General features: G+C 34.9%; 2 protein-coding genes across 2 annotated transcripts in view; one reads left to right on the top strand and one right to left on the bottom strand.

The window, feature by feature from the left end:
* LOC114324501 (connectin-like) overlaps window positions 1-23,309 on the top strand; it is a 1,593,699-nt gene that overhangs the window by 777,086 nt on the left and 793,304 nt on the right. The gene's annotated exons all lie outside the window — the stretch shown is intronic.
* On the bottom strand, window positions 5,707-6,816 carry LOC126881077 (uncharacterized). The gene is made up of 2 exons (XM_050645112.1): window positions 6,634-6,816; window positions 5,707-6,531 (listed from the first exon to the last, which is right to left on the bottom strand). Exons 1-2 carry the CDS (start codon window positions 6,675-6,677, stop codon window positions 6,102-6,104), a joined length of 474 nt encoding a protein of 157 aa, XP_050501069.1. The 5' UTR covers window positions 6,678-6,816; the 3' UTR covers window positions 5,707-6,101.

The raw sequence follows: 23,309 nt of genomic DNA, 5'->3' as shown, positions 1-23,309 counted from the left end.
TCGAGAACGAGGAATAGAGACAAATTTTGTCAGCATCAGGCATCCACAGAGTAATCCTTCGGAACGATTCATACAGGAAGTGACGAAATTTCTTCGCATTGCAACAGATGGTCAACATCGCCACTGGGACAGGAAAATGGCGGAAATAGAAAGGTATCTAAATACAATTCCGAGCACAGTAACAAAAGAGACCCCAGAATACATCATGAAGGGTGTATTGCCGATAAGGCCATGGGAAGACCAAGAGCCAAAAAATATCAACAGGTGATTGAAACCGTACAGAGAAGATTACGGCGAAGCAACGAAAAATATATCCAAAGACAGGAACAAAATAGAAAAAGAAGACCAGTGACTTTCCAAAAGGGTGAAAAAGTACTCGTGAAGGCATTACGAGTATCAAATCTTCCTGGGGGCATTTGCGCAAAGTTGATGCCTGTTTTCGAAGGCCCGTACATCGTGAATAATGAAAATGGGATAAATAGTTATGAGTTGAGGCACAGGAACTAGGAAAAGATCCGAGGAATTTATAATATTCACGATGTATACAAATATCACGAATAAAAGACAGAATTACATGAAGTAGATAGTAAGTTAGGATATAAGAAGTAGATTAAAGTAAGGAAATATACAGGGAGTTGGTTTTGCCTCGAGAAAATTTATTTAAAAATGCAGATAAATTTTATCGAATACAAGGCGGGGATTTGTTATATTTCTATTTGATATGAAAATTAAATTTTGATAATTATAAACAAAATTCAATTTAATATAAAATAATTTCAATTTTCTCAACCAAGGGCATATAAATTTAAAACAACCTGTATACAACAAATTGTTATATGTAATTTTAAGAAGTGATTAGAATAAGCGTACGAAACTCGGAACAATGTGCTTAGATAAACAAAGTGAATGACGCGTACCATTATCGTTCTTCTCGGAAGGTCGATCATTAGCCTATGCTAAATAAAACTCAGTGAAATAGATGATAGTTCATTATCGTTTTTCGCGGAAGGTTTCGATCATTAGCCTATGCTAAATAAGACTCATTTGAAAGAGAGAATAGGTCATTAAAATTTGTAAATAGTTAGAAAGTATTTTAGAATGGGAATTAAATATTTTCTTTTGAAATCCATTAAGCATATTTAGAAAGATTAAAAATTGGTTTTGAGGAATATTACGAATGAGAGTTGGTGGTGGAAAATTGATTTGTGAATCTGGAAGGGATATTTAGAAAGTAGGGGAATGGATGACAAAGTGAGAGCGGAATGTTTTGAGCTGTCGAGAAGTGAAGTCGAGTAGTAGACGGTAGTGTTCGAGGAGTGAGAAAGCCGGTGTAGTTCCGTGAGTGTGGAGTATTTATCGTGGAACGAGAAGTAGGCCAGGTCGAGAGTAAAAGAACCTCCTTGAGCCCAGAGTGTCCCGGTAGCTGATAGCAGTTTCGAAAAAGGTAGAACACAGCATCACGACAAAAGCAGGAACGAGAGCTATTCGAGCTAGTTTTTCAAAGGAGAACATCACTGGAAGCCAGGACGAGGTTTGATCGCAGCCAAGGATAGCAGGAAAGGGTCTTGTGTGAGGACATTTTCAGTTCACCAGGAAAAGGTCAGTCTCATTTGTTTGGACATGAATGTATGGGTTTTCGTATTAAATTCCACATAAAAAATTGAATAACATAATCAATAATATCAGAAAAGCTTCATCAAACTTAAATAGAGTTGTTCCTAATAACTCCTAATAGTTAAATGTTAATAAAAACTTTCAATTGAAAACCAAAAGGAAATAAGATTCCCATTTGTAAATGTTATGTTTAAGAATAATAAGAAATAGCAAATATTAAGCATTGATTGCCTTTTTTAAATAAAATAAAAAATATTTTGATTATAATTGTAACCCATATGTGTATTTTTTTTTACTCTTTTCTTTTCTATCCCGATTAGGAACCATTAAGAAATATTTAGAAGCCACGGAAGTAAGTAATTAATTTATAATTCGCCCTGAGATTGAAAACATATTGATATGTGATCTGGTTAATTAATTAGATTAGTATTAATACATTGATTAAATTAAGTAACATATAAGAATATTATCTCATATCAATAATAAAGATCACATCAATATTTATATAAACTTAAATACATAATACGATGTCAAAATAGTTACCTTTTTGGTTTTCGCATTCACCATACAGGTGTTAAAAATATAGGTAAAAAAACATAACTAGTCTGACGCCTTGAGCAACCATTGCACGCGCAGGTTCTTTTTATAGTCTCTTCAGTTGTCTTATGCAACGCTAAGCCAAGCCGCACACCAAAGAAACATGAAACGAAAAACATGAAACATGAAACGAAAAACATGTTTCATGAAAAGAAAACACTGCTAAAAACATCTCAAAGTCCGCCTACTAATGAAACGAGTGTGATTCATGCTCATGACACATTTTTATTTTCGGAGAGTCTCATAAATGGCCGGATATATATTTGTTTAGCAGTGGTTTATTTCCATGAAACGTAATTTACGTTTCATGTTTCTTTGATGTGCGGCCGGGCTTACGAAACGATGTTGCTTCATAGGAGGTTGTCTAGGCAACGTCAAGACAACTCAAAAATCGTCCACCAAATTAGTGCAGAATAGGGTCGTCTTCTAGGCAATAACAACGTTGTAACAAAACGTTGCCACGCGGTAGACAACGTTGTCGCGTCGACAAATTGCTACTTGGGTGGTGACCTTTCTAGCACCATCCAAAAAGAGGTATCCGATGATACAACTGTTTAAACGCAAATTACTTCAAAACTGGAACTAAAGATTCAAGCTCGACTTATCAATACGCTTCGATTGATATGTCTCATGAACTATTTCTACGAATATAATATGGCACTTCCGGTTAGAAATTGTTATAATATATTGCTTATATGGGTCATTCCACGAACATACTCCTGTTTTGGATTACTTCGACAACGAATATTTTACTGTGCAATATAAGAAGTACGAAAGTAAATGGCGCTAATAATTACTCCAATAAACAACAAAGTAATTTGCAATTTACTTTCGTTCTTCTTATTTTGCACAGTAATATATTCGTTGTCGAAGTAATCCAAAACAGGCGTATGTTCGTGGGATAGGGTATACTATTTCGGTGACTTTAAAAGGATACTACGGTATAAGCTTTCATTCGACATCTCATTTCTCATTCTATTTGTATATTCTCCTCTTAATAAGAAGAAGTTATATTCGCAAACAGACGGACAGACATTCATGAAAGCGAAAGTATTATATTTCTTCTCATCTTGCGAAGGCGCGTCGAATAATATATCGCTTGTATTATTCCGTCGAATTTAAAACAGCACTTACGGTTGCATTTCTAAAACAGGCAGTCCTAGTTCAAATTTCTCACCTTTAGTACCATCCTTGGGTTATACATCGGTGGCCCTATAAATACGTAGCCTCTTCTATTAGACGACCTATGACAAAATCTCTGCCGAATTGGACTTTTAGCTTTGTTTTGACCGCGTTTGGAAGCGGGCTTGTCTAGGGATTTTATAAAAATGAAAAAAGAGCAATATTTTATCATTTGATGATTCGATTCTTGTTTTTGGAGAGGAAATTGTGCAGTGAAACCAAAGAGCGCTTGAATGCTGTGTACGGTAACGCTTCTCCTTCGATGACGACCATCAAAAATTGATTTAACGAGTTTCAATATGGTCGCATATCGGCTTTTGATGAGTTACGGTCAGATGCCCTGAAAACGGCTACCACGGAGGATAACATGAAAAAACTACACGATTTTGTATTGGCAGGCCGCCGACTGAAGGTCCTCGAGATAGCTGAGACAGTAGGTATTACGGTGGTGCGAAAAAAGTCAAGTTGATAATTCCGTGTCGCTATAGTGCGGAAAAGTTGCGATTGGTAATTACAAGAAAAACAAAAAAGAAATTATTCGCATCGGACTTTATCTTCCGATCCCGCAACGAGCCTAAAGATTATGGAAAAACTGAAATTTTACCTTTTTTAGAAAATGTTTGTATAACCTCTATGTACGTTTTATTTATCGCTATAGTAAAATTTATTTTAAGTTTGCATGCTTGTGTAATAAAAAAATACTTTCCCGCACTTAACGAATATCCTCCGATCCCGCAAGGTTAATCAAAACCTATAAAAAATTGAAATTTTTGATGATTTTGATAAATTAAAAAATATTTAGTTATCTCATTTTTCTGTTATATTGTGAAGTTCTTCGCTTGTTTAGATATTGTATGACAATATTTAAACAACCCAGAACTCACAACGAGGAGGTGGTTGCACTTCTAGCTCCACTCACACCCTTCTCTCCAATCAACCAACGAGTGTGTGTTTTTTACATTATTTACATATTTATTATCTATATTTCTTTTTGATCTGTTTGTGTCTAGCTTTTGAACGCTAACTTTGTATTGTGATTTGGTGGTAAAATCTGGCAGCATGTACCTTGATTTAAGTGTTGCCCTGATAAATCCATCTCTTGATTGGGGCCAATATACATTAGACATTATACGATGCTTTCGTGACCAACTCTACGCACCGCTCGTCACCTTGCGTGTGGCAGGGACAGTTTTGTACATGTAGCCCGATGTCATGCAAGAACTTATCTGATCTTAGATCTTCATTTGAAATTCTTCACAGAAGTGGTGGAGAAGATAATTTTGCAACATTTCAGTCTATTATTTTAGTTTAGTCCTGTGCTTCAAAATTTCAAGTAGTAGGTAGAAAGGAAAACACATTAGAGAGATAGGGCTATGGAGAGAGTTAAAAAGAGGCAAATTGCTAAAGCAAAGGCCTAAGGTATTAGACATTTCATTCCTCCTACTTTAAATTTTGAAGCACAGGACTACACTGAAATAATAGACTGGAATGTTACAAAACTATCTTATCCACCAGTTCTTTGCAGTGTTTCAAATAAAATATAAGTTCCTGCATTACATCATGCCGGACTAGAATGTACAAAACTATACCTGCCACCCGCAAGCTGTCGAGCGGTGCATAGAGTTGGTCACGGAAGCATCGTCTAATGTCTAATGTATGTGAGCCCCAATCAAGAAATGGATTCATCAGGGCAACACTTAAATCAAGGTACATGCTGCCATATTTTCCCAACAAATCACAATACAGAGTTGGCGTTTAAAATCTAGACACAAACAGATCAAGAAGAAATGTAAATGTAAATAATATAAAAACACACACTCATTTTGTTAGATTTTCTAACATAAAGCTAATTATCATTTCTACTTATATAAGAATCTTAATAAAATTCGTCGAATCATTGATAATTTCAAACGAACACATCTGCCCTTTGTAGCTTCCAAAATTAACCAATTCCGAGAAAACATTTGCTTGTCCCGTGGCCTCCCATTTCAGTCGGCGATACAAGGACCCGTGCACTACGAAAACATTCTAGGTTAAGATATATCCGGTTCCCAGGGTTTGGATCGAAATTAAGAACAATTCTTTCAACTTGACAATGTGTGAAGCTGTCTTGCTGTCGGATTTATGTATCCTTAAACCAATAAAGGCCTTTGTCGTTACTGGACTAAATTAAACCTTCTGTTTATTTCTGAACGTAAATTAGACACGCATAGGACATTGATGAATGAGTTCCACTTCTTTTTGGGGACCCAAAGGAAAAAGGAATCCTTATGCCTAAGTCGTTTTTAGTCTCTCGTCTCTCAATGACTTATTCGTCAACTACCGAGCTAATCGGTCGCGTCTCTCGCTCAACTCTGAAAGTATTCACGTCTCGTATTTTCCTATCGCATTACACGGTTTTTCACGCGAATCTTCTCTCACTTGTTACTAATCACATGTTTCACTCTTAAATCGCGGTTCACTTTACTGTCAATTGCACATAGCAAATTTATGTATGTTTTTTTGTTGTAGTAAAAACAATAATAATTATTTTGTACGATACTTGTAAATATTAGTGTTTGTGTTAAATAAACTAATTATCTCACACGTATTTTAATCATTTCAACACCGATTTACACCTTGCTTCGACTCGACAAAGAATATCAGAGTCTAATTATATCAACCACTATAGAAGCTGGTTCCCCTCTTGTGTGAAGGACAGGAGATATTCACCAGGTCCTTTTACCACAGGTGAAGCGTCCTACACATAATTTGGTACCCCTGGTGGGACGATTCAAAGAATCGTCTGCATACCCAGAAGCAAGGCTCGCGGTGTTGAAATTGAATCGAATCGTTATCGGCTGTTCCGGTGATCCTATTACCTCTACTTGGACCGTTGCTGTCCCGCTGACCGCCTCTACCTTGGACCGTTGCTGTCCCGCTGATCGACTCCACCTTGGACCGTTGTTGTCCCGCTGATCGCCACCACTTTGGACCATTGCTGTCCCGCTGACCGTCTCCACCTTGGACCGTTGCTGTCCCGCGGATCGACTCCACCTTGGACCGTTGCTGTCCCGCTGACCGTCTCCACCTTGGACCGTTGCTGTCCCGCTGATCGACTCCACCTTGGACCGTTGCTGTCCCGCTGACCGTCTCCACCTTGAACCGTTGCTGTCCCGCTGATCGACTCCACCTTGGACCATTGCTGTCCCGCTGACCGTCTCCACCTTGGACCGTTGCTGTCCCGCTGACCGCCTCTACCTTGGACCGTTGCTGTCCCGCTGATCGACTCCACCTTGGACCATTGCTGTCCCGCTGAACGTTTCCACCTTGGACCGTTGCTGTCCTGCTGATCGCCTCCAGCTTGGACCGTCGCTGTCCCGCTGACCGCCTCCACCTTGGACCGTTGCTGTCCCGCTGATCGCCTCCACCTTGGACCATTGCTGTCCCGCTGAACGACTCCACCTTGGACCATTGCTGTCCCGCTGACCGTTTCCACCTTGGACCGTTGCTGTCCCGCTGATCGCCTCCACCTTGGACCGTCGCTGTCCCGCTGACCGCCTCCACCTTGGACCGTTGCGGTTCCACTGATCGACCCCACCTTGCACCATTGCTCTCACGCTGATTGCCATCCAACTTGGACCGTCGCTGTCCCGCTGACCGCCTCCACCTTGGACCGTTTGCTGTCCCGCTGACCGCCTCCAACTTGGACCGTTGCTGTCCCGCTGATCGCCTCCACCTCGGCCTGGTGCTGCTCCCGCTGCCCGCCGCCACGCTGACACCGTCCCATTCTTCCAGAACAACGCTTTCTTGACGCATACTAAGGTAACATCGCAATAATAAAAAAAACTTTATGAACTTTTATTTTATTTCCTTAAATATTACTCCACATATTATCTTTCACTCAATAAGTTTGTGTACGCATGTGCTTTAAAGGACAATTTATTTGTTTACTCTTTATTTTTTATATATATCTGCTCATCTCTTTTTTAAATATTTTGCATAATTTTTATTTCTTTTTACACTACATACTCACTTTACTCACTCTATTTTCAACCACGATCTCTCTTTGTGTAATACCGTTAAAATCACAATATTTACAGATTGTCACTGGACAATCAATATTTTAATTTTTTTTAAATTTTGGTATATTTTAATTATGGACGCACTGAAGAGGGAGATTGGTACATGCAAATCATCACTTGAACGAAATTTGAATTGGATAAGCAATTTTCTCGATAGTCAAACTGAAACATTTGAACTAAGTCATAGAAGAATTCACTTAATTAATGCATTTAATAATTATAATGATATTTGTAATAAGATAGACACTCACAAAAATGCTGATTTGCACACAGAAAATAGAGAAGAAGTTGAAAATAAATACTTCTCTGCTATGTCTCGAATTGACGGTAAATTGGCGCAATTTTCGAAAGTTAATTCTTCTTCTTCGGTACCTTCTCAGTATCAACACGGTAATCATGCTAACTCCAACGTACGCTTACCACCTGTTTCTGTTCCTATATATCATGGTGAGCCCAGTAAATGGGTCTCATTTTACCAATTGTTTTCCTCCATTATAAAGGATAATCAAACACTCACCAAAGCTCAAAAGCTAATTTATTTGAAATCTTCCCTCCGCGGAGAACCCTTAAATTTAATTGATTCGCTTGACGTAACTAACGAAAACTTTGATCTCGCTATTGACATACTCGAAAAGAAGTACGACAACAGTCTTGCTATTATCAATTCTCACATCAATCTTATCATAGATTTCCCTACACTCACAAGGAGCAACTATCGGTCACTAAGTGATTTTACAAACGATTTAAAAAGAAATATTGACTCCCTAAAGGCTCTACAAGTTCCCGTCGAATCGTGGGATTATCTCTTAATTAATTTAATAACAAGAAAGCTCGATTTTGCCACCAAACGATATTATGGGGAAAGAAGAGATAGAAATTACACTCCCACAATTGTCGAACTTTTTGAGATCCTCAATGAACGCTGCAACATTCTCGCAGACCTCACAAATATTCCTGAATCAAAAAGGGACAAATCACACGCTAAATCTAACTCCACTTCTCTTCTCTCAAATACATCTCCACCTCTCTCCTCTAGTAATCATATCAAATGCAATTACTGTAATAATTCAGCGCACAAAATATATTCCTGTAGGCAATTCGCTGCCCTCTCTCACTCAGAAAAATATAATTTTTTAAAATCGCGAGACATGTGCTCTAACTGTCTTGGTACAAAACACACTCATGCTCAGTGTACTTCTCGCGGTTGTTTTATTTGTTCTAAAAACCATCACACCCTTCTGCACCAAAACTCGTATGCAGAAAACATTAAACGTACTCGTTCTTCTCACGCTTCTCACCACGAAGATAATCGCAATGCAAGCACACATGTAAATTCTGCTAGATTTACACCCTATGCAGAAACCGCTCAACAGAATAGTAACAGAAATACACGTTATAATGCTTCTCGTTTTAATAATGATGCAAATTCGCAAGCACAAGTTGCTGATGCTCGCAGTCTCTCACCCCGCACCACAAATGCCATAAATTCCACTAACTCACTCCACGCAAATATTGCTCAGCCATCTTATTTTAATGACTCTCAAGAAGATGAATGTAACCCTAACGTAGCTCTAACCGTTACAAATAAACCTTTTACACACTCTTCGACTCTTTTACCCACCGCTCAAGTAATTTTAATTGACAAATCTGGAAATGCCATATTTGCTAAGGCAATCCTTGACTCTGGTAGTCAAAATTCTTTTATAACGGAAAATCTCGCTAATAAAATTAATCCCGAAATTTCTGGCAATGAACTAAAAGTTTGTGGCATTGCCCAAAGTTCTCTCACTTCGAAATCAATGGCAAAAATCATGCTTTACACACCTGGTTTCGAACGTAATGTCAATTTAAACTGTGCAATAATTCCAAAGATTTCTTGCCAGCTACCGCAATTAGATATCAACCCTGATTTTCTTAAAATTCCAAAAGATCTCAGCCTGGCTGATAAATATTTTTATATGGAATCAAATATTGAAATTCTGATAGGAGCAGATGCTTACTACGAAATCCTCTTACCGGGTATCGTAAAATTAGGAAAAAATCTACCCACACTCTTCAATACAATATTTGGATGGGTAATCGCCGGTAATATTCCAAACGCAGCCCATTCTAAACAACAAAACATTTCTTTATTTTCTCACTCTACAAATGTGTATTTTGACAAAATCAATTTAACCCATAAAACACCATCCGAGAATTTGAATATTGACGAATCATTTCCTATCCCAAGAAAACGTCTAAAATCTCATTTTAAAAGGCATTAACAAAAATGAAAATATTTCTTCCCTTTTTAGGAAACACAGTTCAATAACCGACCTTACCCTCAAAATATTACCGCTAGCATTGTATAACTAGACAATGCCTCTATCTACTCAAGTACCCAAGTCACCCGCACTTTCACTTGTTGACAATAAATTTGAAAAATAAAAACACCACAACAGTTCACTCAGGGCAAAACGCCTATAATTTATGACACATTTACAGTTACCCGCGACAACTGATTTGTAAATTTAGGTCAAAACCCTTTTGTACAAAATAGTATATACACTAAGAAAAATGAAAAAAAAAACAAGTTTTGTTTATTATTGTAAAGAATTATCTCTTGATTTTTCGCAATTTATTTGTAAATATAATTTTTAAATAACTCACAACTGAAGATAAAGTTTCCCATAATCTCTTCTTCTCTCAAGCAAATTTACTAAAAACCGCACTCTCTCTCTCCCTCTCTCGCTCTCTCTCTCTCTTTCGATCTCTCTCTCCCAATCGCTATCTCTCTCCATCGCTCTCTCTTTCTCTATCTTGCTCTTAACATTTATTTTTCCTCCTCTGGCGCGGGGGGCAATTTATGTTAGATTTTCTAACATAAAGCTAATTATCATTTCTACTTATATAAGAATCTTAATAAAATTCGTCGAATCATTGATAATTTCAAACGAACACATCTGCCCTTTGTAGCTTCCAAAATTAACCAATTCCGAGAAAACATTTGCTTGTCCCGTGGCCTCCCATTTCAGTCGGCGATACAAGGACCCGTGCACTACGAAAACATTCTAGGTTAAGATATATCCGGTTCCCAGGGTTTGGATCGAAATTAAGAACAATTCTTTCAACTTGACAATGTGTGAAGCTGTCTTGCTGTCGGATTTATGTATCCTTAAACCAATAAAGGCCTTTGTCGTTACTGGACTAAATTAAACCTTCTGTTTATTTCTGAACGTAAATTAGACACGCATAGGACATTGATGAATGAGTTCCACTTCTTTTTGGGGACCCAAAGGAAAAAGGAATCCTTATGCCTAAGTCGTTTTTAGTCTCTCGTCTCTCAATGACTTATTCGTCAACTACCGAGCTAATCGGTCGCGTCTCTCGCTCAACTCTGAAAGTATTCACGTCTCGTATTTTCCTATCGCATTACACGGTTTTTCACGCGAATCTTCTCTCACTTGTTACTAATCACATGTTTCACTCTTAAATCGCGGTTCACTTTACTGTCAATTGCACATAGCAAATTTATGTATGTTTTTTTGTTGTAGTAAAAACAATAATAATTATTTTGTACGATACTTGTAAATATTAGTGTTTGTGTTAAATAAACTAATTATCTCACACGTATTTTAATCATTTCAACACCGATTTACACCTTGCTTCGACTCGACAAAGAATATCAGAGTCTAATTATATCAACCACTATAGAAGCTGGTTCCCCTCTTGTGTGAAGGACAGGAGATATTCACCAGGTCCTTTTACCACAGGTGAAGCGTCCTACACATTTGTTAGTTGGAGAGAAGGGTGTGATTGGAGCTAGAAGTGCAACCACCTCCTCGTTGTGAGTTTTGCGTTGTTTAAATATTTTCATACAATATCTAAACAAGCGAAAAGCTTCACAATGTAGCAGAAAAATGAGATAACTAAATATATTCTAATTGATCAAAATTATCAAACATTTCAATTTTTTATAGATTTTGATTGACCTTGCGGGATCGGAAGATATTCGTTAAATGTGGAAAAGTATTTTTTTTATTACTCAACCATGCAAACTGTAAATAAATTTAACTATAGCGATAAATAAAACGTACGTGGAAGTTAAATAAAAATTTTTGAAAAAAAGGAAAAATTTCATTTTGTTCATAATCTTTAGGCCCGTTCCGGGACCGGAAGATAAAGTCCGATTTGAATAATTTCTTTGTTGTTTGTCTTGTAATTACCAATCGCAACTTCTCCGCACTATAGTGACACGCAATTATCAACTTGACTTTTTTCGCACCACCCTAGTAGGCATCTCAAAAAATTGCGTGGGTTATATCCTGCACGAAATTTTGGACATGAGAAAGCTGTCGGCGCGATGGATGTTACGTTTGGTAACTCAGGACCACAAGCGTAACCACGTGAGGGTGAGCAATTCATAATAGTGTTTTAGGCTATTTAAGCGTAATCCAAAGGAGTTTCTACCTTCTTTTATTACCGTCGACGAAACATGGATCCACAGGTACACACCAGAGACCAAGAAACAGTCGATACAGTACGTAACACCACGAACGTGCTGCGAAGAGGATGCAGATGGTCCTTTCGGCCGGAAAGGTTAGGCCACCATTTACTGGGTTTCGCAAGGTGTGATCTATATCAACTCCCTGAAAAAGGGCAAAACGGTCACATGGCTTTATTATGCCGCATTATTGGGCCGATTCGATGCTGAATTGCAGAAAAAAGACCCAATTGGAAAAAAATGTGCTCTTCCGCCATGACAACGCATCGGGTGATACTTCCACCATCGCCATGGCGAAATTGGTCGAATTGGTCTCATGCACCGTCTTCTCCAGATTTAAAATTTCTCCACCTCCTGTACGAATTTTTGAATTTATATTTCTTTAGGCGCGATTGAGAGTAAAATTTCATAATTCTACGCGCATGCGCACACAGACAGTATGGCGTTTAGTTACTAGGTCTTTCAAGTTATGTACACTCCGTCTAATTTACTTACCGTTGCACGTCATTATCTACGCCAGAGATCTAAGTTGACATGGTTGCCAAAGTATAAAAAAATCCTGAATCCATTTTAAATCAAATAGATCACATAATTATTGTAAACGTGGATTATACAACAAAACAAATTAATATTCAATGTAAATAAATAAAAACTTTAGAAATAGAGAACAAGAATTAAGTTATAATCATTTGAATGCAGTCCAAGCGTTTTTGCACTGCATTGTTTAATCATTAACCCTCCGTTAGGCGCGTGGTCTACAATCGTAGACCACTCTCCTTTAAGTGGTCGCCAATTGCATAAAACTGCACATACGCCCCCATCCCGCTTAGTAGCTGTCACTAATACTTCCAACTTACTCTTCAGTTTGCTAAACGCCGCCGATCTGTTTGCATTATTTTTTTACCATTATTCAAAGAGCACTAGTCTACAACCGTAGACCACGCGACTAAGCGCGTTCCAGTTTTTAGTTGTATATATAAAGCTAATATGTAGCCTGCTGTGTATATAAAGCTAATAACATAAATGAAAATGTTTCAAGAAGCGACTTCATTGAAAACTTAGCATGGGAACTAATCAAACAGCAAATTGAATATGGATCAACTATGCCTTCCCTGCTAAGAGAACTTAGACGACGAGCTCGCGTACTGCTCGGAGTTCAAGAAGTCGTACCCCCTTCCCCTAATATTGAAACAAATTACGTGGGACGAAGTTGTATTTGTGCATGAATTTGCAATATGTCGACAAGAAGGGCATGCCAAAGATGTGACACATTTGCAGGATAATTTTGGGGATATTTGCACTGAATGTTTGACGGACTAAAATTGTGCCACTTTGACCATTTAATAGTTTTGTTCTTTTTTTACTTTTTAGTTCTATTCTTTATTATTTATCCCTATTGGTCACTCTATAAGTTCAAAGATAAAAAATATTTTGTGTTTTTCACTAAATTGAGCTTATTTTTGTGACCATTTTCATTTACTTGCGAATAAAGACCCAAAAAATCATGACTTGGTTTTTAATTTTACCACTGTCAAAATGAGAAAAGCCAAGGACCAAAACATATCTAATATCAAAGTGCGAACATAAATAAACATGTTATTAACCACTAATTTGTTAATTTTGCCAAAATCCGGTATTATACGACAAAAAACTATTGGTCTACGATCGTAGACCACGCGCCTAAGCTTGTCAGCAATAACGACGCGCCTAACGTAGGGTTAAAAAACAGCTCAGAACTCTTGGGAGAAGCCGATAGGTTTCTTTGTATATATCTACAATAACAACTAAAAAAGTTGTCAGATACCTCGATTATTCCAAGTCGTGATAAAATTAGGTGAAATTTATATTTTTATAGTAGCGGATCTTTTTATAGTAAAGTAAATAATGAAAACAGTTAATAAAATAGAACAGATACTTATAGTAAAGAATATAAACAAATATGAAGTGTCATCACCGCATCACTGTCAAATAAATGTTACCAATTTATTCTAAAATGTCACCTTCATTCGATTACACTTACAGTATGTTCCGAACAAATGTGCTTCATAAAAACACTTTATAATCCATTTATACAAATTAAATTAAACATATTATTGTGAATTTCTTTAGGTTAACATTAATAGAAATCTTCAAATATTATTTCTACGCGTATATAATAAAATATGTCTAGTGGCTGTAATTCCAGTGTACTCGGCAAAATTATTCTAAAAAAGAACACACCTACCGCCAAATATTTCGTGTTGGTATCATGCGACGTCACAGGCTATGACGCGGATGACGTGCAACGGTTAGTAAATTAGACGAAGTATATAAATATATCAGTGCAAGAAAAGGAGTGAAAAGAATAATTAGTGTTTTTAGTAATTATATTTATTAGAGTTTTTGTGTCTTTGTATTTGTCTTCCTAAGGAGTAAGATGAGTATTATTAAAACATTTAATTGTATATTTATTATACTTCACCTTGTCTGTTTGTTACCGTGAATTGTCATTAGGTACGTCCGAACCGATACAGACACAGTCCTCGTAGCGTATTTGGTATAGCATTCGGCCAGAGATCGAGAGGTCTTGAGTTCGAATCCGGAGCAATCCTATACTTTTTTTTAATTTTTTGAAAGCAGTAAGCACAAAATTAGTTTGGTGTTTAAAAAAATTAAAACAAACTGTTTAAAGTATATTTCTTTTTAAGAAATCATATAATAGAAGTATAACTTCTTACGTGCGTACAAAGTACACACACATTTGTTTTGTTTCCACACTTTAAAATGTAACTCACCGGTCGAAAATTTAAGTTGAATGATGAGTTCATCGCCGCTCCGGAAGCCTACATCACTTCCGGAAGTAGACGTCTAGAAAATGCATTTTTCAGACGGCTAAAGAAGTTGTAGCATCGCTGGGTCAAGTGTATCGAACTAAAAGTAGACTATGTTAAGAAATAAGTCACCACGTTTCCAAAATTTTTGTTTTTTGAAGTTATACTTCTTTAGGCGCGTTTGGGAGTGAATGTACATGTGCGAAAATTCATCAAAAGTCTTTGTCCTGGGCGCAGCTAAAGTGGTATACGTGCTCTGATTGGGTAACTATAATGACCTATCAATAACTGTTCAATATGGCGGTTATGGGTAACCAAATGTTGTGTATATTAGTTTTGATTGTTGTGAGAACAGAAACAAAAGCAAGTTTTTAATTTTAGTGACTTTTTGGATAGTTTTTAAAAGCAACAGGTACGTAATTGTAAATGTTTCAGTATTGTAATAAAAAATTACAATAGGTACCTATTTGGAAAATATAAAATATAAGTACCTACCTTCTAGGTAATGCTTTGATTTACATAATTTGATTACCAACAAAATTTATACCAATCTTCATCTAATATATTGTTTTCTTATTCTATGTTTTGTTGTATTTTAATATTTTAATTCCACAAAAATTAAACTAATTTGGTTAAATTCAGAACTGTCAAAAAGTTTAAAACGTTCAGTTGGTCAATCCTCCCACATGACGGGCGTGGCTAAATGGCTTTGATTTTAAACCAAATCGTCCTAATATAAGCGGGTTCTATCCCCGATGCAAATTTTTCTTTTTTTATACATTTTATGAGTTTAATATTTATATTAAATATAAATAAACTGTTTAAAGTATATTAATTTCGTTGAAATCATATAATAGAAGTATAACTTCTTACGTGCGTACAAAGTACACACACACATTCTTTTTTTTTTGTAGGCTAAGTACTTATGGGACCCTCTGGCGTCCCAAATATCTGGCCACCTATAACGTCTAGTCCGAATTGCGTTTCATTTTTTAATTAGCCAACCCAATTGCGGTCAGAGGATAGCTTAATAAATATTAGGTAAGCAGGGAAATATAATTAATGTAAGCTCAACTAACAGTTTATTTTTATATAATATATTATATTAAAAAGCACCGAATTTATAATTAACACATTTAACAAAATTGTATTTTGAAATTTCACCCCTGTTATACTGGTTAATTTTCTGTTCGAGAAAAATATATTTGCTGGAGGTAGCATTATCTACATTTCTAGAAATATTTTGTTTACCAGAATTTATTTTTATATAAGAATCGGTTTGAATGCGCTTTAATGTTTCAACAAACAAAAAAATATTAGGATGTGGAGACAAACAATAATTTTTAAATTTTGAATGAAATCCCTCACAAGAATTAGTTGTTCTATACAGGGTGAGGCAGATAACTGGCCTATTAGAAATATCTCGAGAACTAAAGGCAACAGAATCATGAAAATGGGAATACCGGGGTTTTGAAGGATGATCTATTAAATGAAAATATTTTCATCTCTTTGCAACTTCCGGTTATACCGGAAGTTGCTTATAACTTCGTTTTTTTAAATGGGACACCCTGTATATTTTTACATTTTTGGATTCTCTTTGATGTCTTCTTTCCTAAAATATGAGAATTTGTAATGTTATACAGGGTATGTTAAAAGATAATTACGTTTTTTATTAATTTCGTAGCAATATTCACACCCTGTAGAATTGTAGCAGTTTGACAACTAAAACTCTACTTACGTTCAAATGATATTTAATATAGTCTACTATTGTTAAGAATCATTAGTATAGCTAAATTTTTAATTTTAGTATACCTACAGGATTGGTCGAAACTCGGAATGAGTATTTTCTGAGTTTTCTTAAATGGAACACCCTGTATTTTAGTATTGTAATGAAATGATATTTTATGGTACTTTTTTATTTCTTAAGCATTCCCTATACCTAACTGCTTTAAATTGTGCTTAATTGTTAGTGGCACCAACAATCTTAACTACGTAGGTATTTTGATAGCTAAACCATTATGGGTATTTTAAGGATCAGTCTGGATTAATATGTATTTATTTCTGAAAAAATATTTGTGATTAAATATTTTCAAGGCCAACCTAATAAAATTTTACGTATTTTTTGTTGCAATTAATGTTTAGCTTGAATCACCAATAACTCACAAATTAAAGCAGTTAGGTATAGGGAATACTTATAAAATAAAAAAGTACTATGAAATATGATTTCATTACAATACTAAAATACAGGGTGTTCTATTTAAGAAAACTCAGAAAATACTCATTCCGAGTTTCGACCAATCCTGTATACTAAAATTAAAAATTTAGCTATACTAATGATTCTTAACAATAGTAGACCATATTAAATATAATTTGAACGTAAGTAGAGTTTTAGTTGTCAAACTGCTACAATTCTACAGGGTGTGAATTTTGCTACGAAATTAATAAAAAACGTAATTATCTTTTAAAATACCCTGTATAACATTACAAATCCTCATATTTTAAGAAAGAAGACATCGAAGAGAATCCAAAAATGTAAAAATATACAGGGTGTCCCATTTAAAAAAAAGTTCCCCAACGACCAACCATGTATACTAAAATTTCAAAATTAGCTATACTTATGATTCTCAACAATAATAGACTATATTAAAAATCACTTGAACGTAAGCAGAGTTTTTAATGTCAAACTATTAAAATTCTACAGGGTGTGAATATTACTACGAAATTAATAAAAAAAACGTAAATATCTTTTAAAATACCCTGTATAATATTACAAAATCTCATATTTTAAGAAAGAAGATATTGAGGAGAATCCAAAAATGTAAAAATACACAGGGTGTCCCATTTAAAAAAATCAAGTTATAAGCAACTTCCGGTATAACCGGAAGTTGCAAAGGGATGAAAATATTTTCATTTAATAGATCATTCCCAAAACCCCTTTATTCCAATTTTCATGATTCTGTTTACTTTAGTTCTCGAGATATTTCTAATAGGCCAGTTATCTGCCTCACCCTATATAAAGATGCGCTATTCTTTGCCCAAATTTGTGGAGGAAATGTGGAGTCCTCTTCGATATACGTTTCAACTAGATAGTTTGCAAATGCGTCAACTCGATGATCATCTGGTTTTTCAGGCATAAAATCTTCCACAAAACAATCTCGAACTTGGCTCGGAGGAAGATACATTAGGCCAAAAATATGTTTCAGCCATTTACCTATTTCTGAGTTCTCGTTCTTATACTCAGAACTCAATCCCACATTTTGTACTTTACGCCACCTGTAACAAGATTATAGAATAAATTCTTTATTTCAGAAAGTACTTGCATTCAAGAAAAAGTTTGAAACAGGTCAAATATTATAAAAAATACATCTTTAAAAAATAATGAGAATATTTAGGAGCCAATTTTTTGACAGAGGTTATGACGACATCTTTTTTTATGTTAAAAAATAAATTTTTTTGAAAATATTTTACCTACAATTCTTGTTTTACTTATATCAAATGCTGTTTTTTTGTAAAAAAAATTGAAAAAATAAATATTTGAAAAAAGAAATTACAGTGAAGTTTAAAATAAACATATTGAAATGTTTAGTTTTACAGCAAAAAAATATGATGACGTCATAACTCAAGTTTTTCTTAACAATCTACTATTTGCCAGTTACATTGCTATACGTATTACTTACCAAGCTTGAGCAAGATGAAATCGACAACCAACAACATTTGCTTCCGGAAAAACTTCTACGCTGAAGTGGATACCTAATTCGTAATCAATCACTATTTTCTTTGGATTTAAATTGCATCCCAAATCTTGACATTTTTTCTTTAATAATTCGAATAATGATTTGTAAGTGAATTTTTGCTTATTAGGTAACAAACAAAATGCAACCGGAACATAAGTTTCATTTATCAATGTATGTAATGTAAACATTTGGAAAAAAAAATTTGTGCAATAATCAAATGTTCCATCCATAAATAAAGTGGAATTGTTACACATAAATGAAAGATTAGACAGACATGAAAAAACAACAATATTAAACTGTTCATCATTAATCAACAAAAACTGTTCATTTTTGATAGTAATTATTTCTATTTGTTTCAAAAGTTCTTGGCTGATTTTGGCAATTTTGGAACCGTTTTCAATCGCGTGCGATTAATGTTCTTTTTTATGTATTGGACATCTTTTGTTGACAGAAAGGTAAGTACTTCGCTTTGCTTTTCGATTTCCTTGTGTAACAACTTCGCAGGTCGTTCCGCAATATCTTCTGTTGCTTTTCTTTTAAGAGAATTGTCAACTTTTTGCCGAATTAATACTTCTTTAGCAAGCTCATGATTGTGTTCACCACTAACTTTTGAAAACACATTATTTAATGTATATAGTTTTGCTTTACACTTTTTATTTGTACAATACCACACAGTTTCACCAAACTTTTTTAATTCACGAAACTTTCTAAATTTGAATTTTTGAAAAACTGTAAGTGGTTTTCCCCGTTCACTTAACATCATTTCAAAATCCATTGCGTGGTGCGATTGTCTAAGTTCACTCTTTACTGTTTGGAAATAAACTGCAATTTTAAAAATTCCACCTTAGGCCGATGCCACATTATGCGTTTTGACCGGATGCGTTTCCACCGCATCCGGTGAAAACGCATAGTGTGACAGATGGGTCCGGTTGCGTTGGAAACGGATGCGTTTTGAGTCATCGGTATGCGCTTACAAACTGCACAAGACTAAACGCATAGTGTGACAGGTCGGTCCGGTTGCGTTGGAAACGGATGCGTTTTGACCGGATGCGTTTCCGCCGCATCCGGTGAAAACGCATAGTGTGACAGATCGGTCCGGTTGCGTTGGAAACGGATGCGTTTTGAGTCATCGGTACGCGCTTACAAACTGCACCAGACTAAACGCATAGTGTGACAGGTCGGTCCGGTTGCGTTGGAAACGGATGCGTTTTCACCGCATCCGGTCAAAACGCATAATGTGGCATCGACCTTATGAAGTTAATCTCCACTTTCTCTTATTTTTACTAAGAAACTAATTAGGTAAACCCTGTGAACCCAGGTAATACTGTGTAGGATTAAATTTTATTGTTAGAAACGGAACGCAATTGACCATACAAAACACATTAGCGATATTACCTGAAAATCCCTCAAAATTTTGGACGCAATTCGGATACCTCCTATGGGACAGCCCTAGATATAGTCCGTTCGCTAAACTCAGACTCAACTGGCTAGTGATTTAAGCTAGTAATTTTGCCAATTTGATAAAATTGGCAAAAAAAGAATTACTAAATAGTTAATAATTACTAAATATTTAGTAATTTTGCAAATTTGGTGAAAATTGGCAAAAAACAAAAAAAAATACGTACTAAAATCGTTAGCCATTTGTGTCTGAGTTTAGCGAACCGACTATAGCGTTCGTTCGACACTGCATTTATCATTCATTCTACCTAGTATAATGACGAATGAGTTGTATTTACGGATAGATAGCCGGACAGACGGACATGGATAACTCAATGGTTTCACATTTGTCAAAATTTGGTGAAAACAAAATTTCAATTAAAAGCTACCATGTAACTCTCCTCATGGAAGTCGACATTAAATAATATACAGAGTCTGTAAAGTGGAATAAATTCAATATCTCAAATACTAATTGTTTTTTTGGAAAATGCTCAGACCAGTCGATTACTATTTCAAATTGTCCTTTTTGACATTCAATAATAATATATACAGGGTGTCCCAATTTAGAGATATGACATCATCGTCAATTTTCTTAAATGGCAACACTGTCATTTTGATAGCTAATTTGATAGGGTTTGTAAAGTTATACATAACTGCAAAATATCAAATTTTTATTCTCTACCATTTACAAGATAATAGAAAATAACAAAGTTATATCTGTAATTTGGAATATATTCAATAATTAAAATACTAACTGTTTTTTTTGAAAAATGCTCAGACCCGTCGATTAGTATATCAAATTGTCCTTTTTAACATATAATAATAATGTATACAGGGTGTCCCAATTTAGAGATATGACGTCATCGTTGATTTTCTTAAATGGCAACACTGTCATTTTGATAGCTATTTTGATAGGGTGTGTAAAGTTATACACAACTGCAAAATTTCAAATTTGTATTCTCTACCATTTAGATGATAATAAAAAATAACAAAGTTATGAAAAAGAAGTAATCAACTAATAATTGAATTTAATTATTTCAATAAATTAAGCAAAAACTCATAATGTTGCCCTCAATTATTGTCAAATTGTCAATGGGCAACGTTATGAGCATTTGCTTAATTGAAATAAATAAATTCAATTATTATTTGATTACTTCTTGTTCTTCATAACTTTGTTATTTTTTATTATCTTGTAAATAGTAGGGAATAAAATTTTGAAATTTTTCAGATGTGTATAACTTTACACACGCTATCAAAATAGCTATCAAAATGATAGTGTTGCCATTTAAGAAAATCAACATGACGTCATATCTCTAAATTGGGACACCCTGTATACATTACTATTATATGTCACAAATGACAATTTGATATACTAATCGACGGGTTTGAGCATTTTTCAAAAAAACAGTTAGTATTTTAATTATTAAATATATTCCAAATTACAGATATAACTTTGTTATTTTCTATTATCTTGTAAATGGTAGAGAATAAAAATTTGATATTTTGCAGTTATGTATAACTTTACAAACCCTATCAAATTAGCTATCAAAATGACAGTGTTGCCATTTAAGAAAATCGACGATGACGTCATATCTCTAAATTGGGACACCCTGTATACATTTTTATTGAATGTCAAAAAGGACAATTTGAAATACTAATCGATGGGTCTGAGCATTTTCCAAAAAAACAATTAGTATTTGAGATATTGAATTTATTCCACTTTACAGACTCTCTCTGTATATTTGACGTGGTAACTTTAAATTACTCTAATAACTGAACCCCTTATAGTGGCTGTCACCAATATCCCAAGTATTTTATAACTTGCGCTATATAAATTACCTGTTCCGTAGTAAACAGAATAAAACTTACTTAACTGAAATGCAGAAATTCCATTCTGAAGCAAACATATTACAATTCTAGCTTTGCATGTTAAGTAATAAGTTCCTGTACATATTTGAAATCCGGACTATATCAAACATCCCCACTGCAAAGCCAATAGAAACTTACTCTCCAAACATTGTGGACGATGTACACGAACAAACGGACATGTTACTAATAATGTAAGTGGTCTTCAATCCGCATAATAGGGAATTTTGCTTCGTATTTAATGTTGTTCGCGCTTTGCTCGACTAGGACACGAAACACCAACCAGAGCATCCAAATTGAATTTTATTTGAATTAGATAAAACGTACTAATCGGTTATTCACATACATTTTCTAATACTAAACTTTTTTTGAAGTTATACTTTATTAGGCGCGATTGAGGGTGAAATTTTATTAATCTGCGCGCATGCGCACACAGAGAGTGCGGAGTTCGTTACTAAATGTTTTAATTTATGTATGTATCAGTCCAGAAAAGTTGTGGAAAGAATATACAGGGTGATCAACTTCTGTGACAAAGTCCAATATATCTGTTATTATACAATATATGAAAAAAGGTGTTAATAAAAGTTATAGACACCTTTAATTTACACACTTTAAAATTAGTGAGAAATATACAGGGCCCTCCATAACACGGTGCCAAACCAAAGTTATGTTTTTTTAAATGGAACACCCTGTATTTTATTCAAAATCTGGCTTCTCTATATTTTTCTGATTCTAGAAATATAACACTTGTCTCAGGTTATACTGAGTGTTTCAAAGTTACGAGCACTTTTATTAAAAAATCATATTGATTTGATCGCCCTGTATGTTTCTAACGGTGTAATATAAACTTATTTTTTTAATGCTTTTCACTATTAATATTAAAGTAGTTTTGCAACAATGTACAATTTTTTTATAACTACACAAATTGTATACAGGGTAAGTCAAAATGTAAATACAAGATTTTCTTCATAATTTTAAATGGATCACCCTGTATTTTATATTATTTTCGAAAAGTTCTATCTCTATACTTACATATCTTTTAAATATTCCCTATACCTAAAGTTATTAGTTTTCGAGATATTTTAGTTTTATTGTCGATAACAGCATGTATTACTTAGTTATTAATAACAATACTGTAATTTATTCAAATTTATTAAAAAAACTAAATTAAATAAAAACAATGTTCAACGTACTTCTTATGTCATAAAAGGTGTTCAAAATGACCTCCCATAACGTCTACACAAGCCTGGAGACGAGTTTCGAAAGACCTACTGATGTTTGTAAGCATTTGTTGTGTGACACTTTAAAAGGCTTTTTGAATCCTTATTTTCATATCGTCAACTATTGTTGGATGTGTACTATTCACTACGTATTTAATATAACCCAAAAAAAGGAGTCAATTTCGTTTAATTCTGGTGATCTGTGTGGCCAGCGAACTGGCCCATCTCTTCCTATCCATCTTTCAGAAAATAGTTCATCGAGTTCACCGTTGACAAGTACGTTGTGGTGAGCAGGGGCTCCG

This window comes from Diabrotica virgifera, chromosome 3 (genome assembly GCF_917563875.1).
Source record: "Diabrotica virgifera virgifera chromosome 3, PGI_DIABVI_V3a".
NCBI classification, from domain to species: Eukaryota; Metazoa; Arthropoda; class Insecta; order Coleoptera; family Chrysomelidae; genus Diabrotica; species Diabrotica virgifera.
This window is presented reverse-complemented; position numbering and strand designations above follow the sequence as displayed.